At 45.8% G+C, this 20,855-nt stretch overlaps 1 protein-coding gene across 1 annotated transcript in view; it reads left to right on the top strand.

Annotated features, from left to right (window-relative positions):
- Positions 1–6,862: 6,862 nt before the first annotated feature.
- The window catches only part of ERLEC1 (endoplasmic reticulum lectin 1), a 37,795-nt gene continuing 23,802 nt past the window's right edge, over positions 6,863–20,855 (top strand). The window contains exons 1-2 of the mRNA XM_077485555.1: positions 6,863–7,163; positions 17,001–17,105. Of these exons, the coding sequence (XP_077341681.1) occupies positions 7,011–7,163; positions 17,001–17,105 (258 nt within the window). The 5' untranslated portion in view covers positions 6,863–7,010. The remainder of the gene's footprint in view (positions 7,164–17,000; positions 17,106–20,855) is intronic.

Raw genomic sequence — 20,855 nt, 5'->3', positions numbered from 1 at the left:
CCCTTCCCCATCATCTTCCTCGACCATCATTCTCCAACATCATCACCCTCCACCATCTCCTTCAGAATCCTTCTTTATCATCATCCTCCGCCATCGTCTTCCTTCATTATCCTATTCCACTATAATCATCAACCATCATCTTTCATCTTCATCCTTCACCATCAACCTTAACCTTTATCCTTCAACATCATCCTACACCATCATTTTTAATTGCCATCCTCCAACATCGTCTTTCAACTTCCTTCATAATCATCTTTCATCATACTCCATCTTTATCATAATCCTCTGCCATTACCTTTAATCATCATACCCCACCATCACCCTTCACGATCATCTTTTATAATAACATCCTCCATCATCATCCTTCACCATCATCATTCAACCCCATCCTTTACCACTATCATATTTCAATATCATCCTTCATCGTCATTATGCTTCCTAGTGTGGATTGAGCTAATAATGGGAGGAGCCTCATCATACTAGGGAAGCAGGAGGTAGAGGGGGTATCTAGAAGGAGGAGGGGTGTATAATAGAGGTAGAGGGTGTATTTAGAAGGAGGAGGGTGTAAAATAGAGATAGAGGGAGTTATTAGAAGGAGGAAGGGTGTATAATAGAGGTGGGGGGTATTTAGGAGGGAGAGGGGTGTAAACTAGAGATAGAGGGGGTTCTTAGAAGGAGGAGGGGTGTATAATAGAGAAAGGGGGGGGGGGGTATTTAGGCGGGAAAGGGATGTAAAATATAGATAAATGGGGTATTTAGGAGGGAGAGATGTGTAAACTAGAGATAGAGGGGGTTCTTAGAAGGAGGAGGGGTGTATAATAGAGAAAGGGGGGGTATTTAGGCGGGAAAGGGATGTAAAATATAGATAAATGGGGTATTTAGGAGGGAGAGATGTGTAAACTAGAGATAGAGGGGGTTCTTAGAAGGAGGAGGGGTGTATAATAGAGAAATAGGGGGTATTTACACTTCGAAATAGAGGTAGAGGGGGTATTCAGGAGGGAGAGGGGTGTAAAATAGAGGTAGAGGAGGTATTTAGAAGGATGAGGGGTGTATAATAGAAAAAGAGGGGTTATTTAGGAGGGAGAGGGGTGTGAAAAAGAGGTAGAGGGGATATTTAGAAGAGGGGGGGGTTATAATGAAGAGGGAGAGTAACTGAGGGGGGTATGATGAAGGGGAAATGTAATTAAGGGGGTAAAATGAAGGGGGAGTGTAATTGAGGGGGGGGGTTATAATGAATGGGGGATGAAATGGGGGGTGGATATAATGAAGAGGAGGGGTTTAATGATATAATAAATAAGTGGGGGGGGGGGGGTAAAATGAAGAGGAGGGGTTTAATGAAGAATGGGTGTATTTGAGAGGGAGAGGTTTAATAAAGTGGAAATTGTAATCGAGGGGGCTGCATATCATGGGGGGGGGGGGGTATAATTAGGGGGTTTAATGAAGGGTGGGTGTAAACTAAGGAGGAGGGGTATAATGGATAGGGGATGTTTTGTGTGTCATGGAAAGGGATATATTTGGGGGGTGTATTTTAAGGGAGGTGTAATTAAGTTGGAGGGCTGTATTTGAGGAGGAAAAGTGTAATGAAGGGGGGTTGTCAAAATTTAGTGTGTGTGTGTGTGTAGGGGCGCAGTGATGAAGAGAAGGGGGGTGTAGTTGAGGGGAAGATGTATAATGAAAGGGGGGTATAATTAAGAGGAGGGGTGTAATGAAGAAGGGGGTGTAGTGAAGGTGTTGGGTATTAATATTCCACGGAACTCTTTCCCCCTTCTCTGTTTCCGGCGGACGATATTGGTGGGGACGCTGGGCTGAAGCCGGTGTAGTGTCACATTTTGCTGCCTATCACAGGATGCTGCGGAAGTGACGTTGCCGCCAGAAATTGCGTACTGCGCATGCGCGATGCGTTCCAAACACTCGCGCCGTGCGTTCCAACATAGTTTCGGCAATAAAGTTCAGCGAAACCATCACATAATGTTACGGAAGTGACGTTACAGACAACACAAACACTGGGCCGTTCGTTACAACACTAATACTTCCCTTGTTACCTAGTAGGTTTTGCATTGCTGGGACTTGTAGTGCCTATCCTGAGCTACATGCTTCAATGTTCAGTGTCCTCATCCTTATCCCCGAGCTTCAATGTTCAGTGTCCTCATCCCTATCCCCTGCTTCAATGTTCAGTGTCCTCATCCCTATCCACGAGCTTCAATGTTCAGTGTCCTCATTCCTATCCACGAGCTTCAATGTTCAGTGTCCTCATCCCTATCCCCCTGCTTCAATGTTCAGTGTCCTCATCCTTATCCCCGTGCTTCAATGTTCAGTGTCCTCATCCTTATCCCCGTGCTTCAATGTTCAGTGTCCTCATCCTTATCCCTGTGCTTCAATGTTCAGTGTCCTCATCCCTATCCCCATGCTTCAATGTTCAGTGTCCTCATCCCTATACCCCTGCTTCAATGTTCAGTGTCCTCATCCCTATCCCCCTGCTTCAATGTTCAGCGTCCTCATCCTTATCCCTGTGCTTCAATGTTCAGTGTCCTCATCCTTATCCCCGAGCTTCAATGTTCAGTGTCCTCATCCCTATCCCCATGCTTCAATGTTCAGTGTCCTCATCCTTATCCCCGAGCTTCAATGTTCAGTGTCCTCATCCTTATCCCCGAGCTTCAATGTTCAGTGTCCTCATCCCTATCCCCCTGCTTCAATGTTCAGTGTCCTCATCCTTATCCCCGAGCTTCAATGTTCAGTGTCCTCATCCTTATCCCCGAGCTTCAATGTTCAGTGTCCTCATCCCTATCCCCCTGCTTCAATGTTCAGTGTCCATCCTTATCCCTGTGCTTCAATGTTCAGTGTCCTCATCCCTATCCCCATGCTTCAATGTTCAGTGTCCTCATCCCTATCCCCATGCTTCAATGTTCAGTGTCCTCATCCTTATCCCCGAGCTTCAATGTTCAGTGTCCTCATCCTTATCCCCGAGCTTCAATGTTCAGTGTCCTCATCCCTATCCCCCTGCTTCAATGTTCAGTGTCCATCCTTATCCCTGTGCTTCAATGTTCAGTGTCCTCATCCCTATCCCCATGCTTCAATGTTCAGTGTCCTCATCCCTATCCCCATGCTTCAATGTTCAGTGTCCTCATCCTTATCCCGAGCTTCAATGTTCAATGTCCTCATCCCTATCCCCGAGCTTCAATGTTCAGTGTCCTCATCCCTATCCCTGAGCTTCAATGTTCAGTGTCCTCATCCCTATCCCCGAGCTTCAATGTTCAGTGTCCTCATCCCTATCCCCCTGCTTCAATGTTCAGTGTCCTCATCCTTATCCCCATGCTTCAATGTTCAGTGTCCTCATCGAAGCAGGGGATAAGGATGAGGACACTGAACATTGAAGCACAGAGATAAGGATGAGGACACTGAACATTGAAGCAGGGGGATAGGGATGAGGACACTGAACATTGAAGCTCGGGGATAAGGATGAGGACACTGAACATTGAAGCTCAGGGATAAGGATGAGGACACTGAACATTGAAGCATGGGGATAGGGGTGAGGACACTGAACATTGAAGCACAGGGATAAGGATGAGGACACTGAACATTGAAGCACGGGGATAAGGATGAGGACACTGAACATTGAAGCAGGGGGATAGGGATGAGGACACTGAACATTGAAGCTCGGGGATAAGGATGAGGACACTGAACATTGAAGCTCGCGGATAGGGATGAGGACACTGAACATTGAAGCTCGGGGATAAGGATGAGGACACTGAACATTGAAGCTCGGGGATAAGGATGAGGACACTGAACATTGAAGCAGGGGGATAGGGATGAGGACACTGAACATTGAAGCACAGGGATAAGGATGAGGACACTGAACATTGAAGCAGGGGGATAGGGATGAGGACACTGAACATTGAAGCACGGGGATAAGGATGAGGACACTGAACATTGAAGCTCGGGGATAAGGATGAGGACACTGAACATTGAAGCTCGGGGATAGGGATGAGGACACTGAACATTGAAGCATGTAGCTCAGGATAGGCACTACAAGTCCCAGCAATGCAAAACCTACTAGGTAACAAGGGAAGTATAAGGCCTCATGCACACGAGACGCAGATGAAACCTCTGTCAAAAAAAAGCTGAAACGCGCGTTTAGAAACGCGCGTTTTGCCGCGTTTGCATGTCGCGTTTAGACGCGTTTAGACGCGTTTAGACGCGTTTGCGTTTAGACGCGTTTATAAAGATAACATCATGTAGACCCTCCCCAAGCTCTCAAAGCATTTTTTTTAACTATTTCTGCTATTTTGATCAGAGTGAGCAGCAGCAGCATAGAGAGCAGTTGTACACTTGCATTTGCCGTGTCACTTGCCACGGCACCTGCCACAAGTTGTGGATTGTCCACTTGCCACGTCACTTGCCACAAGTTGGGGATTGTCCACTTGCCACATCACCTGCCACGTCACCTGCCACAAATTGTGGATTGTCCACTTGCCACGTCACTTGCCACATCACCTGCCACGTCACTTGCCACGAGATGTGGATTGTCCACTTTCCACGTCATCTGCCATGCCACCTGCCACAAGCTGTGGATTGTCCACTTGCCACGTCACCAGCCACATCACCTGCCACAAGTTGTGGATTGTCTACTTGCCGCGTCACTTGCCACATCACCTGCCACGTCACTTGCCACATCACCTGCCACAAGTTGTGGATTGTTCACTTGCCACGTCACCTGCCACGTCACCTGCCACAAGTTGTGGATTGTCCACTTGCCACGTCACTTGCCACAAGCTGTGGATTGTCCACTTGCCACATCACTTGCCACGTCACCTGCCACGTCACTTGCCACGTCACCTGCCACGTCACCTGCCACAAGTTTTGGATTGTCCACTTGCCATGTCACTTGCCACGTCAGCTGCCACGTCACTTGCCACGAGATGTGGATTGTCCACTTTCCACGTCATCTGCCATGCCACCTGCCACAAGCTGTGGATTGTCCACTTGACACGTCACCAGCCACATCACCTGCCACAAGTTGTGGATTGTCCACTTGCCACGTGACTTGCCACATCACCTGCCACGTCACTTGCCACATCACCTGCCACAAGTTGTGGATTGTCTACTTGCCGCGTCACTTGCCACTTCACCTGTCACGTCACTTGCCACGTCACCTGCCACAAGTTGTGGATTGTTCACTTGCCACGTCACCTGCCACATCACCTGCCACAAGTTGTGGATTGTCCACTTGCCACGTCACTTGCCACAAGCTGTGGATTGTCCACTTGCCACATCACTTGCCACGTCACCTGCCACGTCACTTGCCACGTCACCTGCCACAAGTTTTGGATTGTCCACTTGCCACGTCAGCTGCCACGTCACTTGCCACATCACCTGCCACGTCACCTGCCACAAGTTGTGGATTGTCCACTTGCCACATCACCTGCCACGTCACTTGCCACGAGATGTGGATTGTCCACTTGCCATGTCACTTGCCACGTCACCTGCCACGTCACTTGCCACGTCAGCTGCCACGTCACTAGCCACAAGATGTGGATTGTCCACTTGTCACATCACCTGCCACATCACTTGCCACATCACCTGCCACAAGTTGTGGATTGTCCACTTGCCACGTCACTTGCCACAAGATGTGGATTGTCCACTTTCCACGTCACCTGCCATGCCATCTGCCACAAGTTGTGGATTGTCCACTTACCACGTCACCAGCCACATCACCTGCCACAAGTTGTGGATTGTCCACTTGCCACACCACTTTCCACGTCACCTGCCACGTCACCTGACACAAGATGTGGATTGTCCACTTGCCACGTCACCAGCCACATCACCTGCCACAAGTTGTGGATCGTCCACTTGCCACGTCCCTTGCCACGTCCCCTGCCACGTCACCTGCCACAAGTGGATTGTCCACTTGCCACGTCACTTGCCACGTCACCTGCCACAAGTTATGGATTGTCCACTTGCCACGTCACATGCCAGTCACCTGCCACAAGTTGTTGATTTTCCACTTGCCACGTCACCTGCCAGGTCACTTGCCACGTCACCTGCCACAAGTTGTCTATTGTCCACTTTCCACGTCACTTGCCACTTCACCTGCCACGTCACTTGCCACAAGTTGTGGATTGTCCACTTGCCACATCACTTGCCACCTGCCATGTCACTTGCCACAAGTTGTGGATTGTCCACTTGCCACGTCACTTGCCACAAGTTGTGGATTGTCCACTTGCAATTGCAATTGTTTAAAATATTTTTCTAATGGTTTTTCATCATTTGCAATCATTTTTGAGATTTTTAATGTAAAAAAAAAGGTCACCTTTAAAAACGCATATAAACGCAAACGCGGCTAAACGCGGTTGCCGCGTTCAGCCGCGTTTAGCCGCGTTTAGCCCCGTTTTGCGTCTGAAACGCAGAAATTTTTGTCTCTGAACGCATTTTTTTGCTTCTGGAAAAACGTGATTAAACGCAACTGCATATAAACGCAAAAAAACGAGACTGTGTGCATGGACACATAGGATAACATTGAATGAGTTCAGGTGCAGTTGAAAAAACTGTCCAACTGCATCTGAACGCGCGTTTAACTGCGTCTCGTGTGCATGAGGCCTTAGTGTTGTAACGAACGGCCCAGTGTTTGTGTTGTGTGTAACATCACTTCCGTAACATTATGTGATGGTTTCGCTGAACTGTATTGCCGAAACTATGTTGGAACGCACGGCGCGAGTGTTTGGAACGCATCGCGCATGCGCAGTACGCAATTTCTGGCGGCAACGTCACTTCCGCAGCATCCTGTGATAGGCAGCAAAATGTGACACTACTAAATGTGACCTAATCGGAAGCTACACTGTCAACAAAACACCAACACGTCACTTCCGGTTTATTTAAACCATTAGTAATTTGCCAGAACACCGGTTTGCTTCCTCCCGGAAGAGACGTGGCGTGTCCAGCGGTGTCCGCGCCGCTCAGCGATGTGATTGGCTGGGAGGATCAGCATTGGTGTGCAGCCAGTCCGGGGGAAGAGGATGAGTAGGAGAGAGCGGGCTGGGAGCGCCGCCGCCCCGCTTCTGGTCACCCTGTGCGGGCTGCTCCGGCTGTGTTATGGAGGGAGGACTCTGCCGGCCCTCAGCGATGACATCCCATTCAGACTCAACTGGCCGGGCCCGGACTTCTCGCTGGTCAGTTACTGAGGAGGGGGGTCATGTATGTGACATGGGGTCTCCATGAGCTCGGTGTAGAGGGGGGGGCACCGGAATCGGGGGTTGCAGCACTAATCTTTGCACGGGCACTTATGGTTCTGCATGTGTGTCCCTGGAAATACATCCCAGTAATATTCCGGTCTTATTCATAAAGAAGCGTTGAGCGCAGACTCGTCTGCTGTGGTGTGCGCCCGTCTACGAGGCTCTACACCTTCCAGGGATGATTAGTGGTGCATTGGAGGAACGCTGAACCGAGCGCCGTCATTCAACAAATACACACAATATTGCCCCGCCACAGCTTTGTCACCCAGTAATCCCACCATCCATTCTAGGGTCTCCTCCTCCAATCAGAGAACGCCTTGTATCCATTAAAGGCAATCTGTGAATGGACACGGTGCCGAGTGACCGCCTGTAGTGTAAAGGCGCCACTACAGCGATGCCAGCGATCTGCCGGGTCCTGTGCTGTCCCACAGGAGGGGGGGTGGTGGTGGTCGTCACCCGTTTGCCACTTGCAATGTCCACAGAAAACCTCGCCGTGCCAGTGTAAGCACACAGCGCTGTGATCAGCGGAGCTTTGGGACACGGCCCATCCCCGATCTCGGGACTGATGAAGTGGCACTGATGGAGACACCTTAGTGTCTCCATCAGTGCCTGTTAGTGCCGCATCTTAGTGCCGCTTCATCAGTGCCACTTTATCAGTGCCCATCACTACTGCATATCAGCGCCACTTTATCAGTGCCCATCACTACTGCATATCAGCGCCACTTTATCAGTGCCCATCAGTACTGCATAAGCATACATACTAGTGCCACTTTATCAGTGCCCATCAGTACTGCATATTAGTGCTGCATATTAAAGCCTCCTCATCAGCACAGCCTAATGAGCGCACATCAGTGAAGGAGAAACATTTATTATCTGCAAAATTTTGTAATAAAAATTAACCACTTGCCGCCCGCCCTGTAGGCAGTTGACAGTGGCAAAGTGGTTGCATAATCCTGATCGGACGTCATATGACGTGATCAGGATTTCAAGCCGCTGCGCGCCCCCGGGGGCGCGCATCTCGGCGATCGTTGTTGCGGGGTGTCAGTCTGACACCCCGCAACTACGATCTCGGTAAAGAGTCTCCGACGGAGACTCTTTACCACGTGATCAGCCGTGTCCAATCACGGCTGATCACAGCGTAAATAGGAAGAGCCGGTGATCGGCTTTTCCTCACTCGCGTCTGTTAGACGTGAGTAGAGGAGAGCCGATCGGCTGCTCCTCTGACAGGGGGGGTCTGTGCTGATCGATTATCAGCACAGCCCCCCCGAGGATGCCCACACTGGACCGCTAGGGACGCCACCAGACCACCAGGGATGCCCAGCAAAAGGTAATCCTCCCTAGACTACCAGGGATGCCAATCAGTGCCCATAATGGGCATCACTGATTGGCATGCATTATTGTTTGGCACTGATAGGCGGCATTGTATTATGTTATACTGTACTAATCAGTGCCCATCCTATCAGTGCCCACCTGTGCCCATCCGTGCCCCCTATCAGTGCCCACCCGAGCCCCCTATCAGTGCCGCCCATCAGTGCCCCATATCAGTGTCCATCAATGCCACTTCATTGGTGCCGCCTTATCAGTGCCCATCAGTGTAGCCCCATCAGTGAAGGAGAAAACGTACTTATTTACAAAGTTTTGAAACTGAAACAAAAAAAAACTAAAAATATTTTTTTTCAAAATTTTCGTTATTTTTTTATTTGTAGCGCAAAAAATAAAAACCCCAGAGGTGATCAAATACCACCAAAAGAAAGCTCTATTTGTGGGGAAAAAAATGATAAAAATTTCATTTGGGTACAGTGTAGCATGACCGCGCAATTGTCATTAAAAGTGCGACAGCGCTGAAAGCTGAAAATTGGTCTGGGCGGGAAGGTGTTTAAGTGCCCTGTATTGAGGTGGTTAAGAAAACCTTCTTTTTATTTTTTTCAATGTTTTTGGCTTTTTTTTTTTTTTTGTAAAAAAATGTAGTGATTAAATACTAACAAAAGAAAGCTCTATTTGTCAAAAAAAAAAATTGTTTGGGTACGGTGTTGCATGACCACGCAATTGTCATTCAAAGTGTGACAGAGCTGAAAATTGGCCTGGGCAGGAAGGGGGTGAAAGTGCCCGATGAAGCAGTTAAAGCAGTTAAATTAATACATGAGGTCCCCTGATTGGATGAGGGGGAGTAGATGGGAGGTCATGCTGTGCTCCCCAGCATATCCAATCAGAGAAAATAAAACCAAGCCCCCTCCCCCGTTACTATGCAGTCAGGAAGTTTCTCAGCGCAGCTGCAGAATATTGCTGTGATCACTGTAGAAGCGCCAACTACTACAGAGATCGTCGGTGACCCCCCCCTCCGTTCTAAGGTATGCAGACTTCCATTGTACCAAAATGGACCAATAGAAGTTTGTAATACAGTTCATACCTGGAAGTCAGCTTTACATTTATTTCAGGGGGTCACCCCAGCAATCCTCCATTACAACAATATACAGTGGGGCAAAAAAGTATTTAGTCAGCCACCAATTGTGCAAGTTCTCCCACTTAAAAAGATGAGAGAGGCCTGTAATTGTCATCATAGGTATACCTCAACTATGAGAGACTAAATGTGGAAACAAATCCAGACAATCACATTGAAAGAATTATTTGCAAATTATGGTGGAAAATAAGTATTTGGTCCCCTACAAACAAGCAAGATTTCTGGCTCTCACAGACCTGTATCTTCTTCTTTAGGCTGGGTTCACACTGCTGCGGGGGGAGATCCGGATGTGATTCGCACCGCAAATCACATCCGATCTCCGTAGCGATGCGAGTACAGCCATACAGATAGTATGGCTGAATTCGCATCGCTCCCGCAGCAAACTCGCACGGGACCCTTTTTTTGGTCCGCAACAGAATCGGATCGCATGGGGGTTCACACCATGCGATCCGATTCCTGTGCGAGTCGGCAGATCGCACTGCGATATGCGGACAGATCTGGGGGTGTCATTAACATATCATTGACACTCCCAGCCGTCCGCATAGGGCAGTGTGAACTGCCAGCGGGAGTAATGCGATGCGGGAAAACGCTGCGGATTTGCTGCGTTCCCGCATCGCAGCGGTGTGAACCCGGCCTTAAGAAGCTCCTCTCTCCTCCACTCATTACCTGTATTAATGGCACCTGTTTGAACTTATTATCAGTATAAAAGACACCTGTCCACAACCTCAAACAGTCACACAGTCCAAACTCCACTATGGTGAAGACCAAAGAGCTGCCGAAGGACACCAGAAACAAAATTGTAGACCTGCACCAGGCTGGGAAGACTGAATCTGCAATAGGCAAGCAGCTTGGTGTGAAGAAATCAACTGTGGGAGCAATAATTAGAAAATGGAAGACATACAAGACCACTGATAATCTCCCTCGATCTGGGGCTCCACACAAGATCTCACCCTGTGGGGTTAAAATTATCACAAGAACAGTGAGAAAATCCCAGAACCACGCAGGGGGGCCTACTAAATGACCTGCAGAGAGCTGGGACCAACGTAACAAAGGCTACCATCAGTAACACACTACGCCGCCAGGGACTCAGATCCACTTACAAAAAAAATGAAGGGTCTATCATTATCATAGGTGTATTTTAAATGATAGAGACAGAATATCCACCAAAAGTTGCAGTTCAGTAAGGAAATAAGTATTTGATCTCCTACCAACCAACGATAATTCTGCCTCCCACAGACTGGCTACAGTAGGTGCTTATGTCAGGGCTCGACAAAACCCGGGCACCAAGTCGCATTTGCGACTAGAATTAGCGACCTGGCGCCTGGGGCAGCATAGCTGGGGGTATCCTATCTCCGTGGACCCCCCCTCGGCGTGATCGCGTCGGGCCGCGCCGCCGCCATCCGGTAATTGAGCCCCCGACTTTGAGGCCTTCTGTGATCCTATGGTTCCTTCTGGAATCTGGCGCCCTCTGGTGGTGGCCGTTGGAATGACAACCAGCAATGTTAAAGCGGAGGTCCACCCTAAATTACACTCCTAGGTCTATGTGATCCCCCCTTCCCTAAACGCTAGGTCAGGGCTCGACAAAACCCGGGCGCCAGGTCGCATTGGCGACTAGAAATAGCGACCTCGCGCCTGGGGCAGCACAGCTGGGGGTATCCTGTCTCTGTGGACCCCCCCAGCGTGATCGCGTCGGGCCGTTCCGCCGGCGGCCGAAAATTTAGGCCGCGGCTTTGAGGCCTTCTGCGGTCCTATGATTCCTTATGGAATCTGGCGCCCTCTTGTGGTCGCCGTTGGTATGACAAACCAGCAATGCTAATGAAGCTCCCTCTGAGTGTTTTATATTACCTGCCTTTTCTTCCCTTTATTTAGAACCCCCTAAACATTATATATATTTTTTATTCTAACACCCTAGAGAATAAAATGGTGGTTGTTGCAATACTGTCTGTCACACCGTATTTGTGCAGCGGACTTACAAGCGCACTTTTGTTGGGAAAAATAATTTAGTTAATAAAAAAATAAGACAACAGTAAAGTTAGCCCAATTATTTTTTATATTGTGAAAGATAATGTTACGCTGAGTAAATTGATACCCAACATGTCAAGCTTCAAAATTGCACCCACTCATGGAATGGCGACAAACTTTTACCCTTTAAAATCTCCATAGGCGACGTTTAAAAAAATTCTACAGGGGGGGGGGGACAGGGGGGGCGGCGACGGCGCTGCTATCTTCCCCTCACTCGTCTCCATGTCAGGCCAGGGACAGGTCCGGATCGCCGTCACGGACCTGGCTCCTAACTTTTTAAGCTGGCTCCTAGATTCCAAGCAAATTTGTCAACCCCTGCGCTAGGTAACCCCCTTACCTTTTAGCTGTCTTCTGTTTTTTTCTTATTTCAAATTTTCTGCCTCTGTAGATTGCGGAAAGGGGCGGGGCTTCAGCGGCAGGTCACTTCTTCCGGTCTGCCGCAGGGGCTCCTGGGATCTTTTTTTTTTCTCCCCAGGAGTCTGTGCTGTGCCCAGGCTCGAGATCTCAAGCAAGGAAGAGAAGGGAAGTGACGTCATCACGACACCCACCCATCACAACGGGGCGGGACTTCCGACGACAACACCCGTTGTCATGGCAACCGGAGCTGTTGATGGTGCTTGATATTGCGCTGACTGCGCATGCGCGAGATCTTTTATCGAAGGGGCGGTGCATGCTGGTCTTTTAGCAGCACACTCTCCCGGAAGAGGATGCCTGTGGGCTTCACATGCCCACAGGCAAAATGGAAACCGTCAGACGGTTTTATAAAATCATTTTCGAGGAGAAAACGGCATGCTGCTGTTTGGGGAAAAACAGAAAAAGTAAGTGTTATAATTACTATTGTCAGTATGCCTCAAAAAAAAAAAAAACGTTAAAGACAGTGGAATCCCGCTTTAATGTAGCCTTTACTCAGAACATATATATATATATATATATATATATATATATATATATATATATATATATATATATATATATATATATATAATAAAAAAAAATATATATATATATATAACACCCTAGAGAATAAAATGGTGGTCGTTGCAATACTGTCTGTCACACCGTATTTTCACAGCGGACTTACAAGCGCACTTTTTTGGGGAAAAATTATTTATTTAATAATAAAAAAAAAAAAAAGACAACAGTAAAGTTAGCCCAATTTTTTTTATATTGTGAAAGATAATGTTATGCCAAGTAAATTGATACCCAACATGTCACGCTTCAAAATTGCGCCCGCTCATGGAATGGCGACAAACTTTTACCCTTTAAAATCTCCATAGGCGACGTTTAATAAATTCTACAGGTTGCACGTTTTGAGTTACAGAGGGAGTCTAGGGCTAAAATTATTGCTCTCAATCTACTGATCGTAGCGATACCTCACATGTGAAGCTTTCCTTCTGCACGCAAGCTTGGCGGGACAGGGCGCGTTTAAAAATTTTTTTTTCTTATTTTAACCTTTATTTTTTTTACTGTTCTTTAAAGAAAAAAAGAAAAAATAAATGTGTGTCACTTTTATTCCTATTACAAGGAATGTAAAAATCCCTTGTAATAGAAAAAAGCATGACAGGTCCTCTTATATATGAGATCTGGGGTCAGAGAGACCTCACATCTCATATTTACACTAAAATGCAATTTAAAAAAAATTTGTCATTTGAAAAAAATAAAATAAATAAAATGTCCCTCTAAGGGCTATGGGCAATGACTTGGAGACAGGTGGGGGGGGCGGCGATATCTTCCCCTCACTCATCTCCATGTCAGGCCAGGGACAGGTCCAGATCGCCGTCACGGACCCGGCTCCTAACTTTTTTTAGCTGGCTCCTAGATTCCAAGAAAATTTGTCAACCCCTGGCTTATGTGCTACACAGATTAGTCCTGTCAATGTAAGAAGGTGCTTCTAACGACAACTCGTTATGTGTATAAAAGACACCTGTCCACAGAATATTTCTTCCATTCAAACCTCACCATCATGGGCAAGACCAAAGAGCTGTCAAAGGACATCGGGGACAAGACTGTAGACCTGCACAAGGCTGGAATGGGCTACAAGACCATCGGCAAGAAGCTTGGTGAGAAGGAGACAAGTGTTGGAGCGATTTTTCGCAAATGGAAGAAATACAAAAAAAAAACATCAATCGCCATCGATCTGGAGCTCCATGCAATATATCGCCTCATGAGGGGAGGATGAGAAGTGAGGTATCAGCCCAGAACTACAGGGGAGGAGCTTGTGAATGATCTCAAGGCAGTTGGGACCACAGTCACCAAACAAACCATTGGTAACACGCTACACCGCCATGGATTGAAATCCTTCTGTCCACCTCCTCAAGAAAAAAATAAGAGGGTGCACAGCCTTGTGCATTACCCTTAAATGTCTTTTTTTTTTTTTTTTTTTTTTTATTAAAAATGAGCTAATAAAAAAAAAAAAAAAAAAAAAAATACTCAAGAATGTGAGAAAAAGTTTGCAACACAAACGATCTCCAGGTGACAGCAATTTAGTTGATTGACAAAGAAACTCCAGATGGTAACAAGGGAGATATCTAGGGCTGACGCGTTTTGAAGTGGTACCTCCTTCCCCAGATCCTAGCGGTGTTGACCCCTTCAGAGAGTGTATATATATGTATGTATGTATGTGTGTGTGTGTATATATATATATTATATTATATTGGGAGAAAGTTCCATGGTCACAAAAGCCCAAAATGAAGCTCTTTGGCGTTAACTCAGCTCGCCGTGTTTAGAGGAAGAAAAATACTGCCTATGACCCTAAAGCCCCATACACACTATCAGATTTTCTGCTGATTTTTTTTATTTTTTTTTTATCTTCATATTTACCAAAACCATGTAGTGGAAGGACCTGCCCGATTGCATACAAATTGAAACTCCTAAGGTTTGACCTCATTATATGGTTTTGGTAAATCTGAAGACAAACCTTAGGAGTTTCAATTTGTATGCAATCGGACAGGTCCTTCCACTACATGGTTTTGGTAAATATGAAGATAAAAAAAATCAGCAGAAAATCTGATGGTGTGTATGGGGCTTTAGAACACCATCCCTAAAGTCAAGCACAGAGGTGGAAACATGCTTTGGGGCCTGTTTTTCTGCTAAAGTTACAAGCTGACTTTGCCGCGTTGAGGGGCCAATGGGCGGGGCTATGTATTGTAAAATCTTGGATGAGAACCTTCTTTCCTCAGCCAGAACACTGAAGATGGGTCTTCCAGCATGACAATGACCCAAAACATACCGCTAAGGCAACAAGGGAGTGGCTCAAGTAGAAGCACATTAAGGTCATGGAGTGGCCTAGCCAGTCTCCAGACCTTAATCCTATAAAACATTTATGGAGGGAGCTGAAACTTCGAGTTGTTAAATGACATTGAAGAAACCTTAAAGAGGAAGTAAACCCTGATGAGTTTACTTCCTCTTTCATTCCCTGCAAAGGTAAAGCATAATGGACTACTATGCATCACATAGTAGTCCATTATGTGTCACTTACCTGACACAGGAGCCAGCGAAGTCGCCGCTGTCCCCTGTAGTCCGCCGCATCCATCTTCTTGGTGGGGTCTCGCAGCTCCGCCGCTGTCATTCGGCGAAGCCGCAATGACGTCACTCCCGCGCACGGGAGCCGACACGCGCTGCAGCTCCCTTCGTTGAGAATGCCACGCTCAGTGCGCCTGCGCGCATGTGCCGCAGACAGCAGTGCCTGTTTTCGGGCAAATATCTCCTAAACCATATAGGTTTAGGAGATATTTCTTGGACCTACAGGTAAACCTTAATCTAGGCTTACCTGTAGGTCAAAGTGGTTTGTAAGGGTTTACAACCACTTTAAGGATTTAAAGAAGATCCGTAAAGAAGAGCGGACCAAAATCCCTCCTGAGATGTGTACAGACCTGATCACCAACTACAAGAAATGTCTGACCTCTGTGCTCGCCAACAAGGGTTTCTCCACCAAGTACTAAGTCATGTTTTGCTTGGGGATCAAATACTTATTTGAGGGTGTTTTTTTTTTTTTTCTGTATGTTTGATATTCTGTCTCTCATTTAAAACACACCTACAATAACATGTATAGTCCCTTCCTTTCTTTGTAAGTAGGCAAACTTACAAAATATTTAGGGGATCAGATAATTATTTTTCCCACTGTATATACCCGGGTCAGATATATGCGTTACCTTGAGTCCCAGGCAAGGTTTTATAACGGAGTCAGGACTCCCCTACTTGTGCTGATAAGTCAGCAGAGACTGGGAGCACTGGAAGTTTTCAACTGAAGATTTCTGTAGGTATCACCAGGTGTTCTTTGTGATATTATATAATATAATATATATATATATATATATATATATATATATATATATATATATATATATATATTTATTTTTTTTATTAAATAATATATTTATATAAAAAAAAAATGTTATATATATATATATATATAATACATTTTTTTTTATATAAATATATTTAATTTAAAAAAAAATATATATATTTTTTTTTTTTTGTCCCCAGTGCTGTTAGTTTGACAATTGCTTCATCATCTAACACTGTACCCAAACAAATTTTGAGATTTTATTTTTTGAGACAGGACTTTCCTTTTGGTGTTCAATCACTTGCTGCCCTTCTAGAGATATACTGCGACAGGGTGGTCTGGTCAGGCTTAGTTACAGATATACATTCTGTTACCAAAAGTATTGCGAAGCCTCCCTTTTATATGCACATGAACTTTAATGACATCCCAGTTTTAGTCCATAGGATTAAATATTGAGTTGGCCCACCCTTTACAGCCTCTGGGAAGGCCGTCCACAAGGTTTAGGAGTGTCTATGGGAATGTTTGACCATTCTTCCAGAAGCACATTTGTGAGGTCAGGCACTGACTCTAATTCATCCCAAAGGTGTATTTCCGGGTTGAGGTCAGGGCTCTGTGCAGGCCCAGTAACCGGGTACTATGTGATCGCTGTGATTGGTCGAAGCTATCGTAATGTAACCAACCTGGCATGAATGGTTTTCCATTCATGAACGGCTTGCTTACTGTTGTGATCTGTGATGGGCCCAAAGCAATCACATGGTATCTGGATACCTGTACCACGGGATTAGCTTAGCCAATCGCAATCAAAAGCAAGCTGCTCATTCATGACCGCTAAAGCTATTGGTTATACAGTGATGATTGATCATCGCTGTACAAATACCAATTAAAAATTAGCACGAAAAACAGTTGTATGACTAAAACATAAACCTTTTACTGTCTCTTCTAGAGCAGCAGAAATATGCCACACCGTCCTGAGAGTGAAATGTAATGACACATATTATTTGTCTTTCAGCCAACCACGGGAATTCCTTACAAGGAGGACAATTACATCATTATGACAACTGCTGATAAAGAGAAATACAAGTGTATGCTTCCTCCTTCTGCCAGTGAGAATCAGGTAACTACTCCATCGTCTGGACTTTAAAGGGACCATTTTTAACAACAATCTTCCCATAGGTTTATATGTGCATTTCACATGTTTTATGCGTGTTGTTTACCTACAAAATCCTCCCTTGTGTATCACCCAAAAGTGGGACTGCTGCTCGGATCTACACCTTGGATGTGATGTCAGAAGCCCCAGCAAACTCCGAGCTGTCACTCCATGACACTATAATATTCCCCGTCACTCCTCTGGGAGCTGGGCCAGCACCGACTGTATTTAGACACTCCCACAAGGGCAAGTCTGATCATTGGAGGCGAGCAGCCTGAGTTCCCAGGATAGCTAGAGAACTGACCCTGATGTGCTCTCCTGCTTAGTGTGGTCAGTTATTTTAATAGAAAAGCAGAGTGACAGGAAAATGACGATTTTTACTGCAATTTTGGCCCACTTTTACCATGATTTACTGTGCTTGTGGTGTGTTTTTCATAGGTCACGTGACCCAAAAACTTAACATGGGTGCATTAATCATGCGTTCTTGCTGCTTCAGCAAGAAGGCGCATGGTTTTGTTTTTTGTTTTTTTTCTGACCAAAAATGCTGGATTGAACACCACAATGGAAGCACAACAGACAAGTGAAGACATACAAAGAATTTAACCGCTTCCCGACCGCCTCACGCCAATATGTCGGCAGAAGGGCACGTACAGGCAAAATCACGTACCTGTATGTTGCCCTTTAAGAGGCGGCGCGCCCCTGGGAAGCTCTGTGAGGCAGGTCGCGCGGACTCGATTGCCGCGGGGATACCCGTGATCGCCTCACGGAGAGGAAGAACAGGGAGATGCTACAGTGAACAAGCATCTCCCCGTTCTGCCTAGCAACAAGTGACACTGATCTTTGCTCCCTGTGATTGGAGCAGAGATCAGTGATGTGCGCAACACAGCCACACCCCACACAGTTAGCAACACGCCCCTAGGAGGCACTTAACCCCTACACTGCCACCTCCTGCCAGTGTTATTTACACAGGAATCAGTGCATTTGTATAGCACTGATTGCTGTATAAATGCCAATGGTCCCAAAAATGTCAGCCATAATGTAGCAGTCACTAAAAGATCGCCGCCATTTAAAAAAAATAATTATAATAAAAATGCCATAAAACCATCCCCGATTTTGTAAACGCTATAACTTTTGCACAAACCAATCAATCACTTATTGCGATTTTTATTTTTATTTTTTTTTATTTATTTATTTATTTATTTATTTATTTTTTTCTCAAAAATATGTAGAATACGTATCGGCCTAAACTGAGGAAAAAAATAGGGTTTTTTTATATTTTTTGGGGGGATATCTATTATAGTAAAAAAAAAAAATTTTTTTTTCAAAATTGTCGCTTTTTTTTTTTTGTTTGTTTTATAGCGCAGAAAAAAAACCCCGCAGAGGTGAACAAATACCACCAAAAGAAAGCTCTATTTGTGGGAAAAAAAAGGACGTCAATTTTGTTTGGGAGCCACGTCGAGTTAAATCGACTCAGAGCCGAATTGCAATGTGTAAAAAATGTCTCGTGTCCGCCATAATGTCGCAGTCGCAATAAAAATCGCTCATCGCCGCCATTACTAGTAAAAAAAAAAAAAAAATGATAAAAATGCCATAAAACTATCCCCTATTTTGTAAACGCTATAACTTTTGCGCAAACCAATCAATAATCGCTTATTGCAATATTTTTTTTTTTTCTTACCAAAAATATGTAGAAGAATACGTATCGGCCTAAACTGAGGGAAAAAAATGTTTTTTTTATATATTTTTGGGGGATATTTATTATAACAAAAAGTAAAAAATAAAGCGTTTTGTTTTTTTCTCAAAATTGTCGCTCTATTTTTGTTTATAGCGCAAAAAATAAAAAACGCAGGGGTGCTCAAATACCACCAAAAGAAAGCTCTATTTGTGGGAAAAAAAGACGTCAAGTTTGTTTGGGAGCCACGTCGCACGACCGCGCAATTGTCATTTAAAGCGACGCAGTGCCGAATCGCAAAAAGTGGTCTGGTCTTCAGCCAGCAAAATGGTCCGGTCTGGAAGTGGTTAAAAACTGTCATTTTTCAGTTTTGGCACCAAAATATCTATTCAGTTCACCTCTACATAGGAAGACTCTCCCTAGATATTATTTTGTTTTCTGACACATTTCCCATGACCAGGTCTGGAAGAATTTTTATTTTTTTTTATTTTTTTTATTGTAGGATTTTCGAAAAACACTGAAGCTTCATGTACACGGGACGTGTTTACAACCTCTCCTGACAGATAGTGACCCACGTTTAAAACGTCCGTTTTGCTTGGTTTACATGCCACGTTTAGCTGCGTTTTGCCATGTTTGCATTTAGAAGCTCTTTAAAAATAAATGATTTATTTATTTATATATATATTTTTATAGACAAAAATGAAAAACGCATGTAAACGAAACATGGTTTCGTTTACCGGTGTTTAGAAGCGTCTGGAAATTGAAATGCCTCTAAACTCGTGCCTGAACCCATTTTTTTTGCGTTCCAAAAAAAAGCCTCGAAACTCAACTGCCTAGAAATGACTATAAACAACCCTGTGTACATGTACTGATAAGATAACCGAGGAGAGTTCAAGAGTCAGTTGGAAAAAAATGCCCAACTGCCCCTAAATGTCTGTTTACCAGAAGCAGTGTACATGAGGCCTTACCGTTTTCACATTAAATATACTCCATCTAGTTTCTAACATGTTGTTATAGGCAACTCCTTAGCCAAGTAACTTCCCGCACTTCCTTACTTACCTGGGTAGCAAGTGGAGGTGACCTCCCATTTAACCGGTTCCCAACAATTTACTGCGGCACAATGGCACCGCTGCGTAAAACCCCATAGGGGTCTCCTTTAAGAGCCGCCGGAGGGCGTGTGCCTGCTACACGGAGGGGTACCCGATGCGCGTGGTCGGTGGGCATGATTGCCACCGGCCACGTGGGATCGCATGCACGAGAGCCAGCGCAGGGATTTCTGTATTCCCTGCTCTGTCAGGGAAGAGGAGACATATGTCTCCTCCCCCAGTCAGTCCTATCCCTGTACAGTTAGAACACACTGAGGGAACACACATTTAACCGCTTGATTGCCCCTCTAGTGTTAACCCCTGTCCTACCAGTGACATTTAAACAGTAATCTGTGCATATTTATAGCTCTGGACGCTGTAAAATTTCAATGATCCAAAAAATGTCAGAAGTGACAAAATGGCACAAATCTCCGTTGTCCCTGGATCGGCAGGTTCAGGTGAGCCAGTTAGGGGATCCTTGCTCTAGTGGCTGAGGTCCCCGGCACTTCGGTCCAGGAAGTCGTTCCTACCTCTGAAATGGACAGTGATCACAACGGACGCCAGCCTAACCGGCTGAGGTGGAGTAATGGGAGTTCAGTCGACCCAAGGCCTCTGGTCAGTGGAGGAATCCAAGTTGCCGATCAGTCTGCTCGAGCTGAGAGCGATCAGGCTGTGCCTCTCCACATAGTCGATAAGACTTCAAGGGCGTCCGATCAGGATCCAGCCAGACAGTGCCACGGCTGTGGCATGCGTCAATCACCAAGGAGGAACAAGAGGCTCGGCTGCCGCACGGGAGGTCGCTCACATCCTTCAGTGGGCAGAGTGACACGTAGCGGCCCTGTCTGTCCTTTACATCCTGGGAGTGGAGAACTGGCAGGCGGACTACCTAAGTCACTAGATGCTGGACCCAGGAGAATGGGCGTTGCATCCGGAGGTATTCAGGCTACTGTGCCTGCGATG

This window comes from Lithobates pipiens, unplaced genomic scaffold (assembly GCF_037356315.1).
Source record: "Lithobates pipiens isolate NorthernLeopardFrog02 unplaced genomic scaffold, aLitPip1_a1.2 Scaffold_18, whole genome shotgun sequence".
Classification (NCBI taxonomy): domain Eukaryota; kingdom Metazoa; phylum Chordata; class Amphibia; order Anura; family Ranidae; genus Lithobates; species Lithobates pipiens.
This window is presented reverse-complemented; position numbering and strand designations above follow the sequence as displayed.